This window comes from Denticeps clupeoides, unplaced genomic scaffold, assembly GCF_900700375.1.
Source record: "Denticeps clupeoides unplaced genomic scaffold, fDenClu1.1, whole genome shotgun sequence".
Taxonomy (NCBI): domain Eukaryota; kingdom Metazoa; phylum Chordata; class Actinopteri; order Clupeiformes; family Denticipitidae; genus Denticeps; species Denticeps clupeoides.
Window position 1 is genome coordinate 356,781 of NW_021630069.1, and position 15,960 is coordinate 372,740.

General features: G+C 41.1%; 1 protein-coding gene across 2 annotated transcripts; it reads right to left on the reverse strand.

Annotated features, from left to right (window-relative positions):
* Positions 1–898: 898 nt before the first annotated feature.
* On the reverse strand, positions 899–12,788 carry cpap (centrosome assembly and centriole elongation protein). Of its 2 annotated transcripts, none has more exons than XM_028968177.1 (18): positions 12,610–12,788; positions 11,709–11,835; positions 10,581–10,819; positions 10,167–10,257; positions 9,985–10,086; positions 8,204–8,297; positions 8,028–8,121; positions 6,761–7,700; positions 6,558–6,681; positions 6,292–6,457; positions 3,488–3,703; positions 3,349–3,394; positions 3,152–3,237; positions 3,003–3,062; positions 2,564–2,698; positions 2,143–2,227; positions 1,367–1,487; positions 899–1,149 (listed from the first exon to the last, which is right to left on the reverse strand). In XM_028968177.1, the coding sequence occupies exons 3-18, from the start codon at positions 10,809–10,811 to the stop codon at positions 957–959; spliced, it is 2,784 nt and encodes a 927-aa protein (XP_028824010.1). In that variant the 5' UTR covers positions 10,812–10,819; positions 11,709–11,835; positions 12,610–12,788; the 3' UTR covers positions 899–956. The 2 variants fall into 2 exon arrangements, with proteins under 2 accessions (XP_028824010.1, XP_028824011.1); XM_028968178.1 differs by lacking the exon at positions 12,610–12,788 and adding an exon at positions 12,369–12,420.
* Between the last annotated feature and the right edge of the window lie 3,172 nt (positions 12,789–15,960).

Consider the following 15,960-nt stretch of genomic DNA (forward strand, 5'->3'; position numbering starts at 1 on the left):
CATGAAAGCACGTTGTAAGTCGCTCTGGATAACCCTGCCAAATGCCTTAAATGTAAATGGATGGCTTGAGATATTGGGTCAATAAAACATAACAAAAGGACATAAAACAATAAAAGTACCAAAACTACCAATAAACATTGCCTTACCCAGTTCTAACTAAAAGCTGCCTAGAAAAGGTGAGTTTTTAACCTTATTTTAAAAACCTCTAGAGCAGGTAGAGTACCTGACCTGGAGAGCCGATGGGTTAAGGACTGACCAATACCAAAGTATAATGAATTCCAGTAATCCAGCCATGAGGTGATAACCCGCTTACCCACTCCAGATCTCCAGGTGGTAAATAACCTTTAACTTTGGATATTGTCCTTAATTGATAAAAACTAGTTTGTATGACTGAGGACACTTAATTGTATCAAAATTAAAAGCACTATCAAAGGTCACACCAAGATTTTGTACGGATGGACAACCAACTCTCCTTCTCAGCAATCTTTCCCGCTCATGTCATGTCCCGCTCATGTCATATCACTAGTACTGCCATTATTGTCATAGCATATCATATTCCACATACAGGTTATACAAAATATACACTGACAAATTGTCATATTGCTGCTACTTGTCTGCCTGGTTTGTCTCAACCTGCACTGTTATATGGGTCAGTGCACAATGTCCACAATGTTCGTCATGTTTTTTTGATGTTATTCCATTTGCACTGTGTCTTTTTGCACTCTGTGACTGTATACTTGTATATAGTGAGGTGACAATAAAGTTGACTGAGTCTGGAGCACTTTACATGTCTTTACAGCCTGAAGGCCATCGCAGTGGACTGTAGTACCATCGGTTTCATTGACTCTTCCACAGCTGGACATGCCGGAAGCAACAACAAAAAAGAGCCAAGCAGGAATTTTGTTAATAATTTATTAAATTGACATAATAAAACATAATAAAAAGTGAAATTACATCTAGGTGCACGTATCCATAACAATATTTCCATCAGGATCTTTGATTCTCAAACGGCCACTGGAGTAACGTGTTTCCTGTCGTCCATCCGAGAAGACAGTCTTAATAGTTCCGTCTATATAAATGCGCTTCCTCGACTGAGACGTGTGCAACTCACGCTCCCCGTTCACAAACATGAGCTCTTTACTGCCATCCCTGCAAAACACACAAACACGCATCTAATATACATCCACACACATAAAACTGTATGGTTTTACAGGGCAGTGGTGGCCTAGATGTTGAGGAAGCGGCCCATGTAATCAGAAGGTCGCCAGTTTGAATCACAAACAGAAAGTGTGGAAAAGCATAAGTTTGTGCACAATGTCAAGTTCAAAATGTCCCATTTGTCAAGGTTGAAAAAACACACACTCACGGGTTGTGCCGAATGATGGTGCCATCCTGTAGAACACTCTCCTCTGTGCCATCAGGATGGAGAGTCTTCAGTGTGTGATCTGGGAACAATATCTCCTTACGACCATCCGGATACAGCTTTTCTAAAGTGTTATTAATGTCACATTAATAACAGAACAGACAAGATACCAGAGTTCAAGCATAAAACTCAGCACACTCATGAGAGGAGGGCAAAACAGATCTTGAATTTCCACCATTTTAACAAAAATCTGTCAGTGTGGATCGTTTCTTACTGTGCCATCAGCCTCTGATACGGATGCCCACATCTGACTTTTTTCTTTATTTGAATGCTTTACAGACACACTACAGTTCATACGTTTAGGGTAGTTTAGAAATATTATGGTATCTGGAAATTGCTGTTAATTAATGGAACTGAATATATGTAGGGAGTTCCAATGGAATATGATATGGATATTTTACATACCGGTTCATCTGTCCAATCACATTGCAAGACATAGCGCCAATAAACGCTATGTTTGTTAATAAATTAGAAAACCCATTTCAATTACTTTAGTAAGCAATACAACTGGCCTTCACACTAGTAAAGCATCTAGTGCATCAGCAAATATAGGTTCGACTTAATTGCAAACGACCTTTATGTACTGTAACAGATCCTTCGTGTATTTTCGTCTCATGTGAGTGAGTGTGTGTGTGTACATATGTATGTATGAGTGCATGAGTAGGTAAATGTGTGTGTGTGTGTGTGTGTGTGTGTGTGTGTGTATATAAATATAATACCTGTCTGGCTGTTGGGGAACTGCAACAGCTCTGTCCCATCAGGAAAGGTGGTGTGTGTGGTCTGAGCACTGGCATAGTAATATACCTAGAAAAATGTTCTCCACATTTAACACATTCAGAGCTTGTGGACTTTACTTTAAACTCCAAACTCTGTGATTCTCTGCAAAGCCCAGATGGGGAAGTATACACAATGCAACTGCATTAGCTTGTAAGCAGATATTTTGGAAACTATCTTGGGGTTCACCTCCTTTCCCAAGTCACAGAATAGAAAATCAGAATTCTGCTGCTCTACTCATAGATGATCAGAAGGTTAAATATTTTTAAATTATATATATCTGTACTGTCAAATATCATCTTCTTTAGCACCATGAAAAATTCATTATTTAGTTTGTACCACTGTTTTGTGTTGTGTGCATCTCACCACTTGTTGGTTGCTGATCTCTTTAACATCTCCATTGAAGAAAGTAATTATCATTGTTCCATTGGCTAACACCTCCTTACGAGTTCCGTTAGGAAACAGTATCAAACGAACTCCATCAGACAACACACGCTCCACCTATACACACACACACACACACACACACACACACGAGATTATTTCAAGTCTGAGCACAAGAGAAGGCTTTTTCACATATGCATGTACTGTCTGTTTAACAGTTCTAGTTAAATGCACACATTAATGTCATTTTCACTCAAATATACACATTCACAAATACACACAGCTGCTCTGCTGTGCAAGACAATCTTCAGATGCGCATCCCATAGAAAATAATAGAAAATAAAGTGCAGTGCTGAATGTGTTGGGTCTGTGAATCAGTCATAGCAACAGAAAACTTTAATCTATGTGTGCTTGCAAGTACCTTCCCATCTGCATGTGTAATCTCTTTACACAATTCAGCAACACTTGCAACACCTGCATCCTGAAAAAAAATGTAAGCATGGAGAGAAAACGTTTTTGAGAACATTATTCAGCTATAGAGTTCCAGACTATAAGTGAAATTCTACTCACTATTTTCAGTGCATCTGCAGTATCAGGTGATGTATCAGAACCAAGCCCAGAAACAGCCGGAGGAAGGCTTCTCCTCTGGACTTGTCCTGTGAGACAGGAATTCCTGCAGGTGATTAGTACTGTGTTGAAGACTGTTTTGGTGTTTCTTTTTGTGATTTTGTGTCCTGTTCTAAATGGTGCGTGTGTCTGTGTTGTACCTTCAGGACTGTTGATCTGTTTTTCTGCTTGATTAACTGAGAGAGTCTAGAAAGCAAAAAGAAAAGACAGTTCTGTGAGAATATTCCCAGCAGAGTAACAAAACTAAATATAATTTCTTAGTCGGCTATCCTCACTCACCCCTGATTTGTTATTGCTGGCGGTTTTATCCTGGTCTTTCTGTGCTTTCCAGGCAGACAAGCGAAGTTTCTCCAGTGTACGGATCTGCTCTCTGAGCTCCAGGTTTTGCGAGTTCATTGTCTGCAGTTGTTGCCGCAGACGGGAGTGTGTTCTTGTCCAGCGCTGTTCTCTTCGATGCAGCTCTGCTTGAGCTTCAGCTACCTGCTGCTTTAGCATCTTATAGAATGACAAATCACATTCCCATGCATACAGTTGATATAAACAGTGAACACATCCCTGTTAAATTGGCAAGTTTTTGAGACTAGTCACCACCAGGATTTATCAGGTATGAGTATTATTGAGTAACTTAACCTGAACCAATGCAGTGTAGGGGTGTCAAAATTAATCGTATAATCGATGCATTGTGATGCAGAAATGAACAATAATGCATCAATGGTGTGCAGAACATAATGATGTGCAATAACATCATAATGATGTTGCTAGGTGATTTTCTGGTATAAAATGTAGTGCTGGTTGTGACTGTCAGCCTGACCGGAGTACAGCGCCGCTCCGGGTAGGAGTTTCTTGTGGTGTGGCACCCAGCGGGCTTGTTATGCTACCGTGGTCATTTGTTGAACACTGCTCCATGACGTATTTTCCACACAAACAATAGAATCAAAGCAGGCAAGTTTTCTTTCTTGGAAGCAGGAATGGAGGAAAATTTGATCTTTCTCTGAGTGTCCAGAGATTGCAAACATGACATTATCATCGTACTGAAACACAATACTTTTTGAGCGCTGCGTTCGGCCTGAAAGTGGCTTTAGATTTTTTTTTTATATTAGGAAAGTTGTGTTTCAAAATTTTGGCACAAAACTGATCCCATATTTTTCTGCCATTTGAGGAGTCGGGAGTGCGGACTGAACACAGACCATTTTTCGGCTCATTGTAGTAACTCAAAGCGTCCACACAGGTGTACGAGACCTTAACTTTTGTATTTGAAAACATCATGTGAATAAGTTTTTAAAAATAAATAAATAAATCGATATTGAGGCATTGAAAATTGTAATCGAATCATGAGACCACTGAAGATTCACACCTCTAATGCCGTTAATTCATGTCAATAATTTGATCCTTCTGAAACAGTCAAAGAAAATATTTAAGGGGATTTCTGAAACTACAAAAACTGGGTTAAGAACAGTTCAACACATTATTAAAAATTGGAATGATAGTGGGGAACATCTTATCTTCACAGAAGAAGTTAGGTTATTTATATATATATATATATATATATATATAGAGTGGTGGGCTGTTATCGGCGTTAACGTGCTGCGTTTGTGTGCAAAAAGTAATTTCTTTCCTTTTAATTTATGTACATATTAGGAATATTTTGCATGTGTGTTATTTTGTGAATATTTTTTTATGTTCTTTTAATACTGTATATTGTAGAGAGAGGTGCAGAAAGACGCGATGTGACGCGATGTTCTGACGCGACCTTGCTTTTTGTACAGAATACACTTTGCACAGAAAATCTCTTGGGTGTCAGCTCATCATTTGTGGTTCAAGAAACGAAATCAAAAAGTTACACAACGCAGAAAAAGAACCGCTACACTATGATAACTTTCACCTTGATATTTTAGCCAAATTGCACTGTAGGGGGCGAGAACGAGTCTTCGAACTGTGAAATTACCACATCAAACGTGTCGTGGTAACATGGATGCAGCTATTTAACTGAATAAACAGTTGGTAAACATAAGTACATCTTATTGAACATAATTTATTTTCATCACCAATTATCATAGTAGAACAGCTTTCTCAAGCAGTTTGTGATGCATTTTGGAAACAGGAGAGACCCTAGTCTAATGCGCCACCTGGCTTGAGAAACCTGTTCTCAAAGACTTACTTTTAGTCATTATTTGGGTAGCACACATATTCTGAATGCCGTCGGCAGAATTCAAATGAGCCATTTTAATCTATATTAATGTAGATTAATCTAGAATAATATAGATTAATTTTGTTTACTATAGATTAATCTAGATTAATTCCAAGATTACAGTGAGATTAATCTAGATTAAGAAAATTAATCTATGACCACCTGTTTATATATATATATATATATATATATATATATATATATACACACACACACACATACACACACACACACACACACACACACATATATATATATATATATATATATATAGTAACAAAGTACAATACTTAAGTTACTTATTTGTGTGAAATCTTTTGACTTTTACTTTGTACATTTTAGCACGAGTATCTGTGCCTCCTACTTAATCGTATACACTAGACCATGACCAGGCAAATCTTTATCAGTGAAGAAGAATCTAGAAGCTAATTTGGTATTTAACTTGAAGCTAGTGCAAAGAAGACAATACAAGAGTAATGTGGACATACATTTTTGTGCGTGAAGAGCTCCGGCTACAGAAGTTTGAAGAAGTTGGAGTTTATTGAATGACTTACAGTAGTCCTGTCTAGATGTTATGAAAGAAAAAAAAAAAAGTCATCATTCACATCAACACATTCCATTTTGTGGACAGAAGACTGGGTTTTGTCTGTTGTATGAAGTCATTTCATCCATAAAACACAGTTGTGTTAAAGCATTTTTGACAGCCCAAATTACCTGTATTACACATTTATTACAACATATATATTGTCCAGGGCACGTTGCTGTTTGCACTCTTAGGAATGGATGAACACGATCATTTGGAATTAGTAAAATTTCATTAGGTACTACTACTGATGCTGTTTTATTGAAGGTTTTGCTAATTTAATTTCAGATGATCTCATTAATGGGTTCTTACCTGCATCTCTTCCCTGTCACGAACACTGGGCACGGCTCGGGCAGCTGCTGCATGTTTTTCAAACAGCTTCTTTTCACGCTGCAGCTTCCTGCTCTCTTCACGTTTAAATTCCTCCCAGGCAGACTCCGCTTCCCTCCTCTCTTTTTCAAAAATGTCCCTTTCCCTTCTGCCAAAACAAATGACATTTTATCAACCAAAGGTTGTATCTGTTCCATCTTGTATTATTTCTACAGCTGTTCCAGCAGGTATAAATAACGTGTTATTACCGTAACTGCTTATTTAACTGGATCTGCTCCTGTTTCAGAGAGCTAAATGCTGCATTCTCTGTTTTGAAGCGCTCTATCTCGGTCTCCAGCTCCACAAGTCGCTCCCGCAGTAGCTGCGACTGGGCTGAAAAGAAAAAAGAAAACTATGTTAAGGTGTCTGTGAATGTTACACATGAGGGCAAGTCTCACCTGAAATGTATTACCTGCTCTGTGTTCTGCACTGGATGGCTGAGGTTTGGGTGAAACAACAGGTGGAGGACTGGGTTTTGGTCTGAGTACTGGGAACAGTTTTGCAACAAGCTGAGAAGTTGGTAGAGCCTCTGAGTCCTTAGGATTTGCTGACCCCATCCCTTTTGCCACAGCAACCTTCCTCTTCAGTGTTTTTTCTGGCTGCATGGCAGATTGGGAATGGTCCAACAGATCAGTCCATGTGTCATCATCATCAAACACGTTGTCCACTAGCGTCACATTGGCATCAGAGCTAATGTCATTAGCATTATGTTCCGCTTTTTGATAGACACATTTATCATATGGGGGTGTGACCACAGGTAATGGAACAGCTGGGTCACTGCAGAATGAGGTGTCCAAGGACTCATCAGCACTACCACCATGTGAGGGAATGTGTTGGTTGAGTTTTTGAGCTTTCATGGGTGTAGAGGAGAGTCTGCGCTGCCAGCCTCCCCTACAGGTGAGAGCCTGCATGAAGGAAGAATTGGAAGAGAAGGACAGTTCCTCTGCTGCCACCTCCAGCAGCTCAAACTCGTTCAGCTCAGCACATTCCTGCTGCTTCTCCCGCTGCCACACCTCAAATGAGGTCTCTGCAGCACACCTTGGCGACCCTTGCACCAGCATCTGCTGCCCGGCCTGCTGTGCACCTTGGATGTTGGGTGAGGGCTGGGAATGAGATTCCTTCTTGTGTTGAACTTGGGTGGCCTGGCCTCCTGGGATGAAACCTTCAGCTACAGCTCCTCTATGTAAGTTGGCACTGGGGTCACTAGCTATTTGTCCTGTAATGCCAGTTAAGGAGGCCAATTTAAGGTGCATTTTGTCCGTACTAGTCTTTGTCCCTCTGGGGTGCAGTTTGTATCTGGTGTGCCCTTCCCCTCGCCTGAGAAATGGCCTTTTAGGTGCCTCCTTCTGGGTCTGTGAAGTTCAACATTTAAATGTCAAGTTGGAAGCATTCAAGTTGGCACACAGTAACAGCTACTTGCATTCTAACAACTATTATTTAGCCTGCTCAGAAGAACTTCATTTCAAGGGACAAAGTTAAGCAAAACCATAGATAGGTGAACCTATCTATATAAATATCTGCAGGCCATTTAAAAAAAATATTACTGAGCCCTTTTTAAATGAACTTGTGCCTAAATTTTACAATCAAAATGACCCCTTCCCCTAAAATAGCCTGGCTCTCTTTATATTCTTGTTGCTGAATCTTCCACTCTAAAACTTCATGAGTTTATAACTTCTGACCTTTCCCACTAGCCTTTGCTCCTCTAGTTTCAGCTGCTCCTCCAGAAGCTCCTCAAAAGTCTTTGTGTTTGTCCCAAGGCCTGGTTTGATAGGTCTGAAGAAACAATTACACATTTAGGACTAGAACACATTTCTTCAGTACACAGGAATACAGACATCAGTTGCTCATGGATTACCGATCCTCTGTTTTAGTTAGCATGTCCTCAGAAGGTGGAGATGGCTCCTCAACCTCCAGGACAGATCCAGGGTATGAGTTCCTCTCTCCAGCCTCTGCCCAAAAATTCAGAAGTCAATCTTAGCATCAGCAGCCTAAATGGTGACTATATGAAGGTGTAATTGTTTCCTTAAACAAGTAGCACCCGATGTTATTAATCCTATACTTAAAATTATTAACGTACCATTCGTTCAAGGTAGCAGTCATCAGACCCCTGATTAAAAAGCCTGATCTTGATCGCAGTCAGCTTTCAAATTATAGACTGACATCCAACCTTCCGATTATAACGAAAATTTTACAAAAAGTCGTAGCCCAGCAGCTGAGCGCGTACCTAGACAGCAACAACATTCAATCGTGATTTAAACCTCACCATAGCACTGAGACAGCGCTTGTTAAAGTGGTTAATGACCTGCTGTTGGCCTCTGATCAGGGACTCATCTCGCTTCTTGTCCTGCTTGATCTGAGTGCAGCGTTTGACACTATCGATCACGCTATTCTCCTTGCCAGGTTAGAGAATGTTATTGGGATTAAGGGAACAGCCCTGGCATGGTTCAGATCATATCTGAGCGATCGATATCAGTTTATGGACCTCAATGGTGATTTATCTTCATAAAAGTAGAGTAAAGTAGAGTCTGGTGTTCCACAAGGTTCTGTTCTAGGTCCGTTACTATTTTCTTTATACATGTTACCTTTAGGTGACGTCATTTGCAAACACGGTATTAGCTTTCATTGCTACGCTGACGACACACAGTTGTATTTATCAGCAATGCCATACAAGAGGCAGATGCTGAACAGAATAGAGAATTGTCTGAAGGTCTTTAGACAGTGGATGCTCACCAACATTCTTCTGTTAAACCCTGATAAGACAGAAGCTCTCGTACTTTGGTCTCAAGCAGCCAGACATAAGCTGTCTGACTACATCATAACTCTGGATAGCCTTTCTATCTCACCAAGTACTGAAGTAAAGGATCTAGGTGTCCTCATTGATGCAGGTCTCTCATTCGATGTAGATAATTTCACTAGGATAACATTCTTTCACCTTAGAAATATTGCAAAGATAAGAAACATCATCTCAATGCACGATGCAGAAAAGTTGGTCCACGCATTTATTACATCAAGGTTAGATTAATGCAACGCATTACTGTCTGGATGCTCTAGTAGGTGCATGAGTAAACTCCAGCTAATTCAGAATGCAGAGTTCTAACTAGAACGAGGAAATTTGACCACATCACCCCAGTCTTACAATCACTGCACTGGCTACCCATCAAATTTAGGATTGACTACAAAATCCTACTTTTGATTTATAAAGCTTTAAATGGTCTCACTCCGCAGTACCTGAGTGAACTTTATGAACCACCATGCCCCCTGCATAAGAAGGGTACGGGGTCACTACTGGTACCAAAGAACAGAATGTCACAGCTGGGAGCAGATCCTTCACTTTGGACTTTTCCACCACTATACCTTTCAGACTTTTTTTCTCTTCTTGGACCAATCATCACAAACCCTGCACTGACACCAAATGCAGGGTCACTCTTCCTTGGAAGGGGGTCCCTCTCTATATCAATCCTTCCCAAGGTTTCTTGATTTTTTTTTTTTCTCTCTCCTAGAGTTTTTTTTTGTGTGGAGTTTTTTCTTGTGGGCAGAAGGGTCAAGTGTGCCAACTGTAAGGTCTGTCAAAGCCCATTGAGACATACTGTATGTGATTATGGGCTAAAACAAAATAAATGTTGTAATGCATTTTACCCAGCATGCGCTGCTCCTCTTGGTCCTGTAACAATGACTCTAGTCTCTGTGGAAACTGAGGGTCCAGAACAGTCACTGGCATGGGGATGGATTCTGGAAAATCTGTAGGACCATGTGTTCAGACATTTCAGATGAACCATAAACATGCCAATGTGGAATTGTGGATGTGTTTTTTAACATGCCTGTGTCATGGTAATTGATTCCCATAATCCTGTGCTGATCCTTTTGTCGGTTCTCTAGCTCATCCTGCATGTAACGCTGTAACTGCCTTAGCTGTAGGAGAACATAAAAAAAAATAGCAGAACTAGTGAGCATCATAAACTTATTCACAGTCCAGTAGACAACCAGCAACTGGCAGCATAAAGACAATCTCGGTAAACACATTTTGTGTAATTATGTACTTAAGAACCTACTACTACATTCATAGTAGTTTTTTTAAGATAAAGCATTTTCATAGATAGTTGCTGATGTGTTACTCAGGAATGTGAAAGCAGAAAAGCAGTGGGGAAGAAATTCTCCTTTCTACACATTTTATTGTTGTGTTCTTACATACATGGAGAAATCATGTCCCCTGCAGTCAAACGTTCTGAATATACCTGTTCCAGTCTGCGCTGGAGAGGCTGCTCTAGCACCTGTCCCTCTGTACTGGAAAGGCCCATGGATGAAGGCATGGGTGAGTGTTCAAAGCAGGGCTCCTCCAGAGGCTGACAGGCAATGCTCCAACTACTGCTGGGTGAGGCATTTAGGACAACGCCTGAACGGGCCCCACTTGGCAACCAGCGTTGCAAAAAGCCAGATGGCACAATGACCATCTCTGGAGATGACATGACCACACCTGTCAGAAGAAAACTTCAGATGAATAGCTCATATGGAAACAAAATGATTATTCCTATATTAAGCCCCTATGAGCCCACTTTTTACAGATATACAATAAAGGCCAAACGTTTGGACACACAAAATGTGTTTTCTTTATTTTCACGACCATTTACATTGGTAGATTCTCACTGAAGGTATCAAACCTATGAATGAACACGTGGTGTTAAGTACTTAACAAAAAGTGGTGACCTGACCTCCACAGTCACCGGACCTGAACCCAATCCAGATGGTTTGGGGTGAGCTGGACCGCAGAGTGAAGGCAAAGGGGCCTACAAGTGCTAATGACCTCTGGGAACTCTTGAAGCTCATCGAGAGAATGCCAAGTGTGTGCAAAGCAGTAATCAGAGCAAAGGGTGGCTATTTTGAAGAAACTAGAATATAAACCATGTTTTCCGAAAACCTTTATCAAGTTCTACAGGGGCAGTGGTGGCCTAGTGGTTAAGGAAGCGGCACCGTAATCAGAAGGTTGCTGGTTCGAATCCCGATCTGCCAAGGTACCACTGAGGTGCCACTGAGCAAAGCACCGTCCCCACACACTGCTCCCCAGGCGCCTGTCAAGGCTGCCCACTGTTCACTCAGGGTGATGGGTTAAATGCAGAGGACAAATTTCACTGTGTGCATCATGTGCTGTGCTGCTGTGTATCACATGTGACAATCACTTCACTTTGAAATATCTAGAAAGTCATATTCTGAATGATAAAATCTGTGATGCTGAGAAGACAGCAGAGCATTCCTCAGTTTATACTGTTATTAAGAAATAACAGTAAGCTGGGAGATCGAGATGAGGTCTGGAAAAACGTTTTTTCTAGAATTTCTAGAAAAGAAAATTCCGTTTGAGTGCGACTGACCTTCGTTAAGATTTATCAACGGTCCCGCTGTCCAGTGAAACCTGATCAAAGATGAACTTCATGTCCTTCATGAACTTCATGTCAGCAGATGCATCCTAGTCACAAAATTCATTTATTTCTCTCTATTCTGGAGAGACATAAAAGAAAGAAAAAGTCTTTATGAAAGACAGTGTAAACAAATGTGCAAAGATATGTATGTAGAAAAAAAAAAAACTGATCTATTAATTTAACTATCCACACTAGCAGTAGTACATATTCATTCAAAATAACATTTTGTGTTTAAGCAGTGTTTTAAAAATGTTGAAAAGAATTACAGTGTATCATAGACTACTACATTTCCTTATTATTGGATATGAATATGAACAATTCATATGACCATATGTATTACAGGAAAAATACAACAAATTTAAAAAGCAATTCATGTTCCTTGTGCAAAGAACAGAACACCAATATCATTACTATAAACATTACTATACAACAACTTAATTAATATTCTCCACTTATACTCGTTGGGTTCTACAGTGTAACCTGACTAGTCAGGATGACGGTTATTTTCTAATCCATTCCCTTGCGTCCACACAACAGCAGTAATAAGCGTACTTTACCAAAACTACTGACATTTACATTATTTATAAGATGCCCTTATCCAGAGAGACTTACAATCAGTAGTTACAGGGACAGTCCCCCTGGAGCAATTTAGGGTTAAGTGTCTTGCTCAGGGACACAATGGTAGTAAGTGGGATTTGAACCTGGGTCTTCTGGTTCATAGGCGAGTGTCTAACCCATTTGGCCACTACCACCGAGACACAGAGGTGAGTATTAAACTAGTTTTTACTTTTTAAAAGAATCGTCGGCACACAGAAACATAATGAAAGCTTGTTTCCGGACGCTATGTACCTACCTGAGTAACAACTCCGTTCTTCAGGAAGTTCAAACTGAACAAAGCCCGCGACAACACCGCTGAGCATCATGGGTATTATTTTTCATTTTTGCGTTTTCAGTTCTCCGCCTGAATTCAAAATATTCATCTTAATGTTGTCCAACTTTAGATAATCCCAGAAATTGTACTTCCTGTCTTATTGTCCTGAATATTGATTGGTGTTATGTTACAAGACGCGACTTTACTTTTGAAAAATACATTGCATTGTGGGTAATTGAGTCCACTTGGGGCGATCTTATTTGCGACCATATTTTCCTGTCAAAATTAATTAAATGCTCCGCGGCCAAATTAATTGATTTATTAAACCTCCTTGGTAACTCCAAAAATAAGTTGTTAATCTGGGGTGGTAGTAGCCTGTAACTGATTGTAAGTCGCTCTGGATAAGGACGTCTGATAAATGCTGTAAATGTAAATGTAATCTTTAGGACTGCACAGTGACTGCATTTCATTCAGAAAAATGAACAGTCCCTACAATAGGGTGCCTCACCACAAATGACGCACAACTGTTGGTAAATCATAATTTGTAATCATAATCTGATTCATACTAAAGTACTTTATTATTGTAGGTGTCTCATACTGGGCTCTTACTGGTACCAAGAATTAGCAAATTCTCAGCCAGTTGACGAGTTTCTGCTACAGACTGAAAGTGAAGCGATACACAGCACATGGTGCAAACAACGAAATGTGTTCTCTGCATTTAACCATCACCCTTGGTGATCAGTGGGCAGCACATTGTTACTCTGCGCCTTGTCTTGCACTGCCCATGTTTGCACACAAGTGCACTTTATGTCAGTATGTAAGTTTGTTTAATTGCCTAAATGTTACATGTAGCACCAGGTTCCGGAGAAACATTGTTTCGTTTTACTATGTACTGTCTAACATGCGTATAGCTAAAATGACAATAAAGCTCAACTTGAACTTGAATGAAAGGTACCAAGGGAGCAAGGGGAGTGTGAGGGGTGTCAGCTGTAACTGTGTCAAAGCCCATTGAGACATTCTGTATGTGATTTTGGACTACATACGAAATAAATGTTTTTGTTGTCGACTTGTTAAATTCCTTCTCTGTATTCGCAAGTTCACACATAGCTAGGCAAAGATTGTTAAACATGTCCAGTGCTGCAGTGTATGACAATCACTTCAATTTCTTCTTGAAGACCTGGTGCACCCCATCTTCACTGAGCGATACAGCAGGAGTGGGTGAAAGGGGGGTTGTAGGAGGTGTGAATGGTGTTCTCTCAACCCTGCAAGAGAACTCGTTCAGATTGTCTTCCAGTTGTTGATTCTCCACAGTGCTGGGTGATGGTGACTTGTAACTGGTGATGTCTTTCAGACTTTTCCCCACACAGAAGCTGTGTCACCAGAGAACTGAGTTTGTAGCTTATCGTAATAATTCCTCTTTGCCACTCCGATCTCCTTTTCAAGTCTGTATTTATGCCTGTTTGTACAATCAGTGAGAGAGTGCTCCAATCTTATGACAAACATTTTCACGCTTAAACTGTGGATAAGGAACGCAATAACAAGCTTTGTGTACAGTAATAAAAGATGGGCATTTCATGACCTTTCAGGAGATTACATATTATGTAACCAGGACCATTTTAGGTACTTACAATTAAGTGATTCTAGGAGACTCCTTCTTGAACAGTCATCTTATCATGGAGGAGAGTTTGAGAGCTTTGATGATCCTAGGAGCTATGTTGTCTGGGGCACTTGGTGACACTCCTATGACAAATTGGTCTTAGGTAAAGGGTGAGACAAAGAACGGCTCAGAAGATCTTTCATGGAAGGAACAACAAAGAGTCTGTGTCCCGGGGTCCCACCCTGGAGCCAGGCCTGGGGTGAGCGTGCGGGCTTTCGCCCATGGGGCCTGGCTGGGCCCAGCCCAAACCAGATACATGGGCTCATCCATCTGTGGACCCACCACCCGCAGGAGGAACATGAAGGGTCTGGTGCAATGTATGTATGTTTACAAAAAAAAAAATGTAGATCGAGTGGCAGACCGAGGCAGGAGTTTTGGCAGTCCGATCTGGCGGACAAGGAAACTGGCTGTTGGGACATCACCTCTCCCTCAGCCTGTTGGGTTTACACCGGGGGATGAGAGGGTAGCTTTCCTGACTGTTGTTTGCGCTTATGCGCCATTGGTATACTTGGTACCAGTGCAGCCTAGGTCGCAGGTGGATGATTGACTTTGTAGTCGTATCATCTGACCTGCGACCATATGTTTTGGACAATCGGGTGAAGAGCAGAGCGGAGCAGTCAACTGATCACCATCTGGTGGCGAGTTGGATCAGATGGCGGGGAAGATGCCACATAGACCTGGCAGACCAGTATAGTGAAGGACTGCTGGGAACGGCTGGCAAAAGAACCTGTCAAGATGGTCTTGAATTCCCACCTCTGGCAGATGTTTGAGAGCAGCGGGGGAGTCCGAATGGACCTTGTTCTGCTCTGGGATTGTTGAGGCAGCTCGGTGCCAGTCGTGGTGGCAACCCCCGTACCAGAGGTTAGGGAAGCAATCAGACTGAAGAAGGAGGCCTACAGGGCAGGCCTACAGGGCCTACAGCAGCAGACAGGTACTGGATGGCCAAGCAGGGTGCAGCACTAGCAGTTGCCGAGGTAAAATCTCAGGCATGGGAGGAGTTCGGTGAGGCCATGGAGAAAGACTACCGATCGGCTCCAAAGAGGTTCTGGCAAACCATCTGACACATCAGATGATCAAGATCAGAATAAAGAAGCTGTCATGAGAAATACACAATCTTTATTTTAACAAGTCCATATATGCATGAAGATGTGTGCATATATCTATGTGTCTGTACAGTATGTATGTTTACAAACAAACATACTGTAAAATAAGGCAAACCAGACTATTCATTTGTTCTTATATGTCATTTTGTTTTGTTTCTGCATGATTTTTGAATGAAAAATAAATTAAAATTATAATTAAAATAAAAGTTGATCGCTACAGAGATGTTCAGTCAGATTCAAGCCTGGGCTCTGGACATTCACAGAGTTGTCCTGAAGCAACTCCTTGGTTGTATGCTTGGGGTCCTTGTGCTGCTGAAAGACGAACGGTCACTCCAGTCAAGAGCTCTCTGGAACAGGTTTCCATTCAGGATGTCTCTGCACATTGCTGCAGTCATCTTTCCCTCTATCCTGACTAGTCTCCCAGTTCCTGCAGCTGAAAAAATCCCCAGAGCATGATGCAGCCACCACCATACTTCACTGTAGGGATGGTATTAGCCCAGTGATGAGCAATGCCTGGCATTCACAGCAAAGAGTTCAATCTTTGTCTCATCAGACCAAAGAATTTTGTTTCTC

What these genes read in the sequence shown, in the direction of transcription:
- cpap (XM_028968177.1), bottom strand. Translation starts at nt 10,811, where the DNA reads ATGTCATCTCCAGAGATGGTCATTGTGCCATCTGGCTTTTTGCAACGC. An exon ending in CAGTGCAGAACACAGAGCAG is followed by an intron (nt 6,682 to 6,760) that starts GTAATACATTTC and finishes TTTTCTTTTCAG; the next exon opens with CCCAGTCGCAGCTACTGCGG. An exon ending in CAGTTAAATAAGCAGTTACG is followed by an intron (nt 6,458 to 6,557) that starts GTAATAACACGT and finishes TTGTTTTGGCAG; the next exon opens with AAGGGAAAGGGACATTTTTG.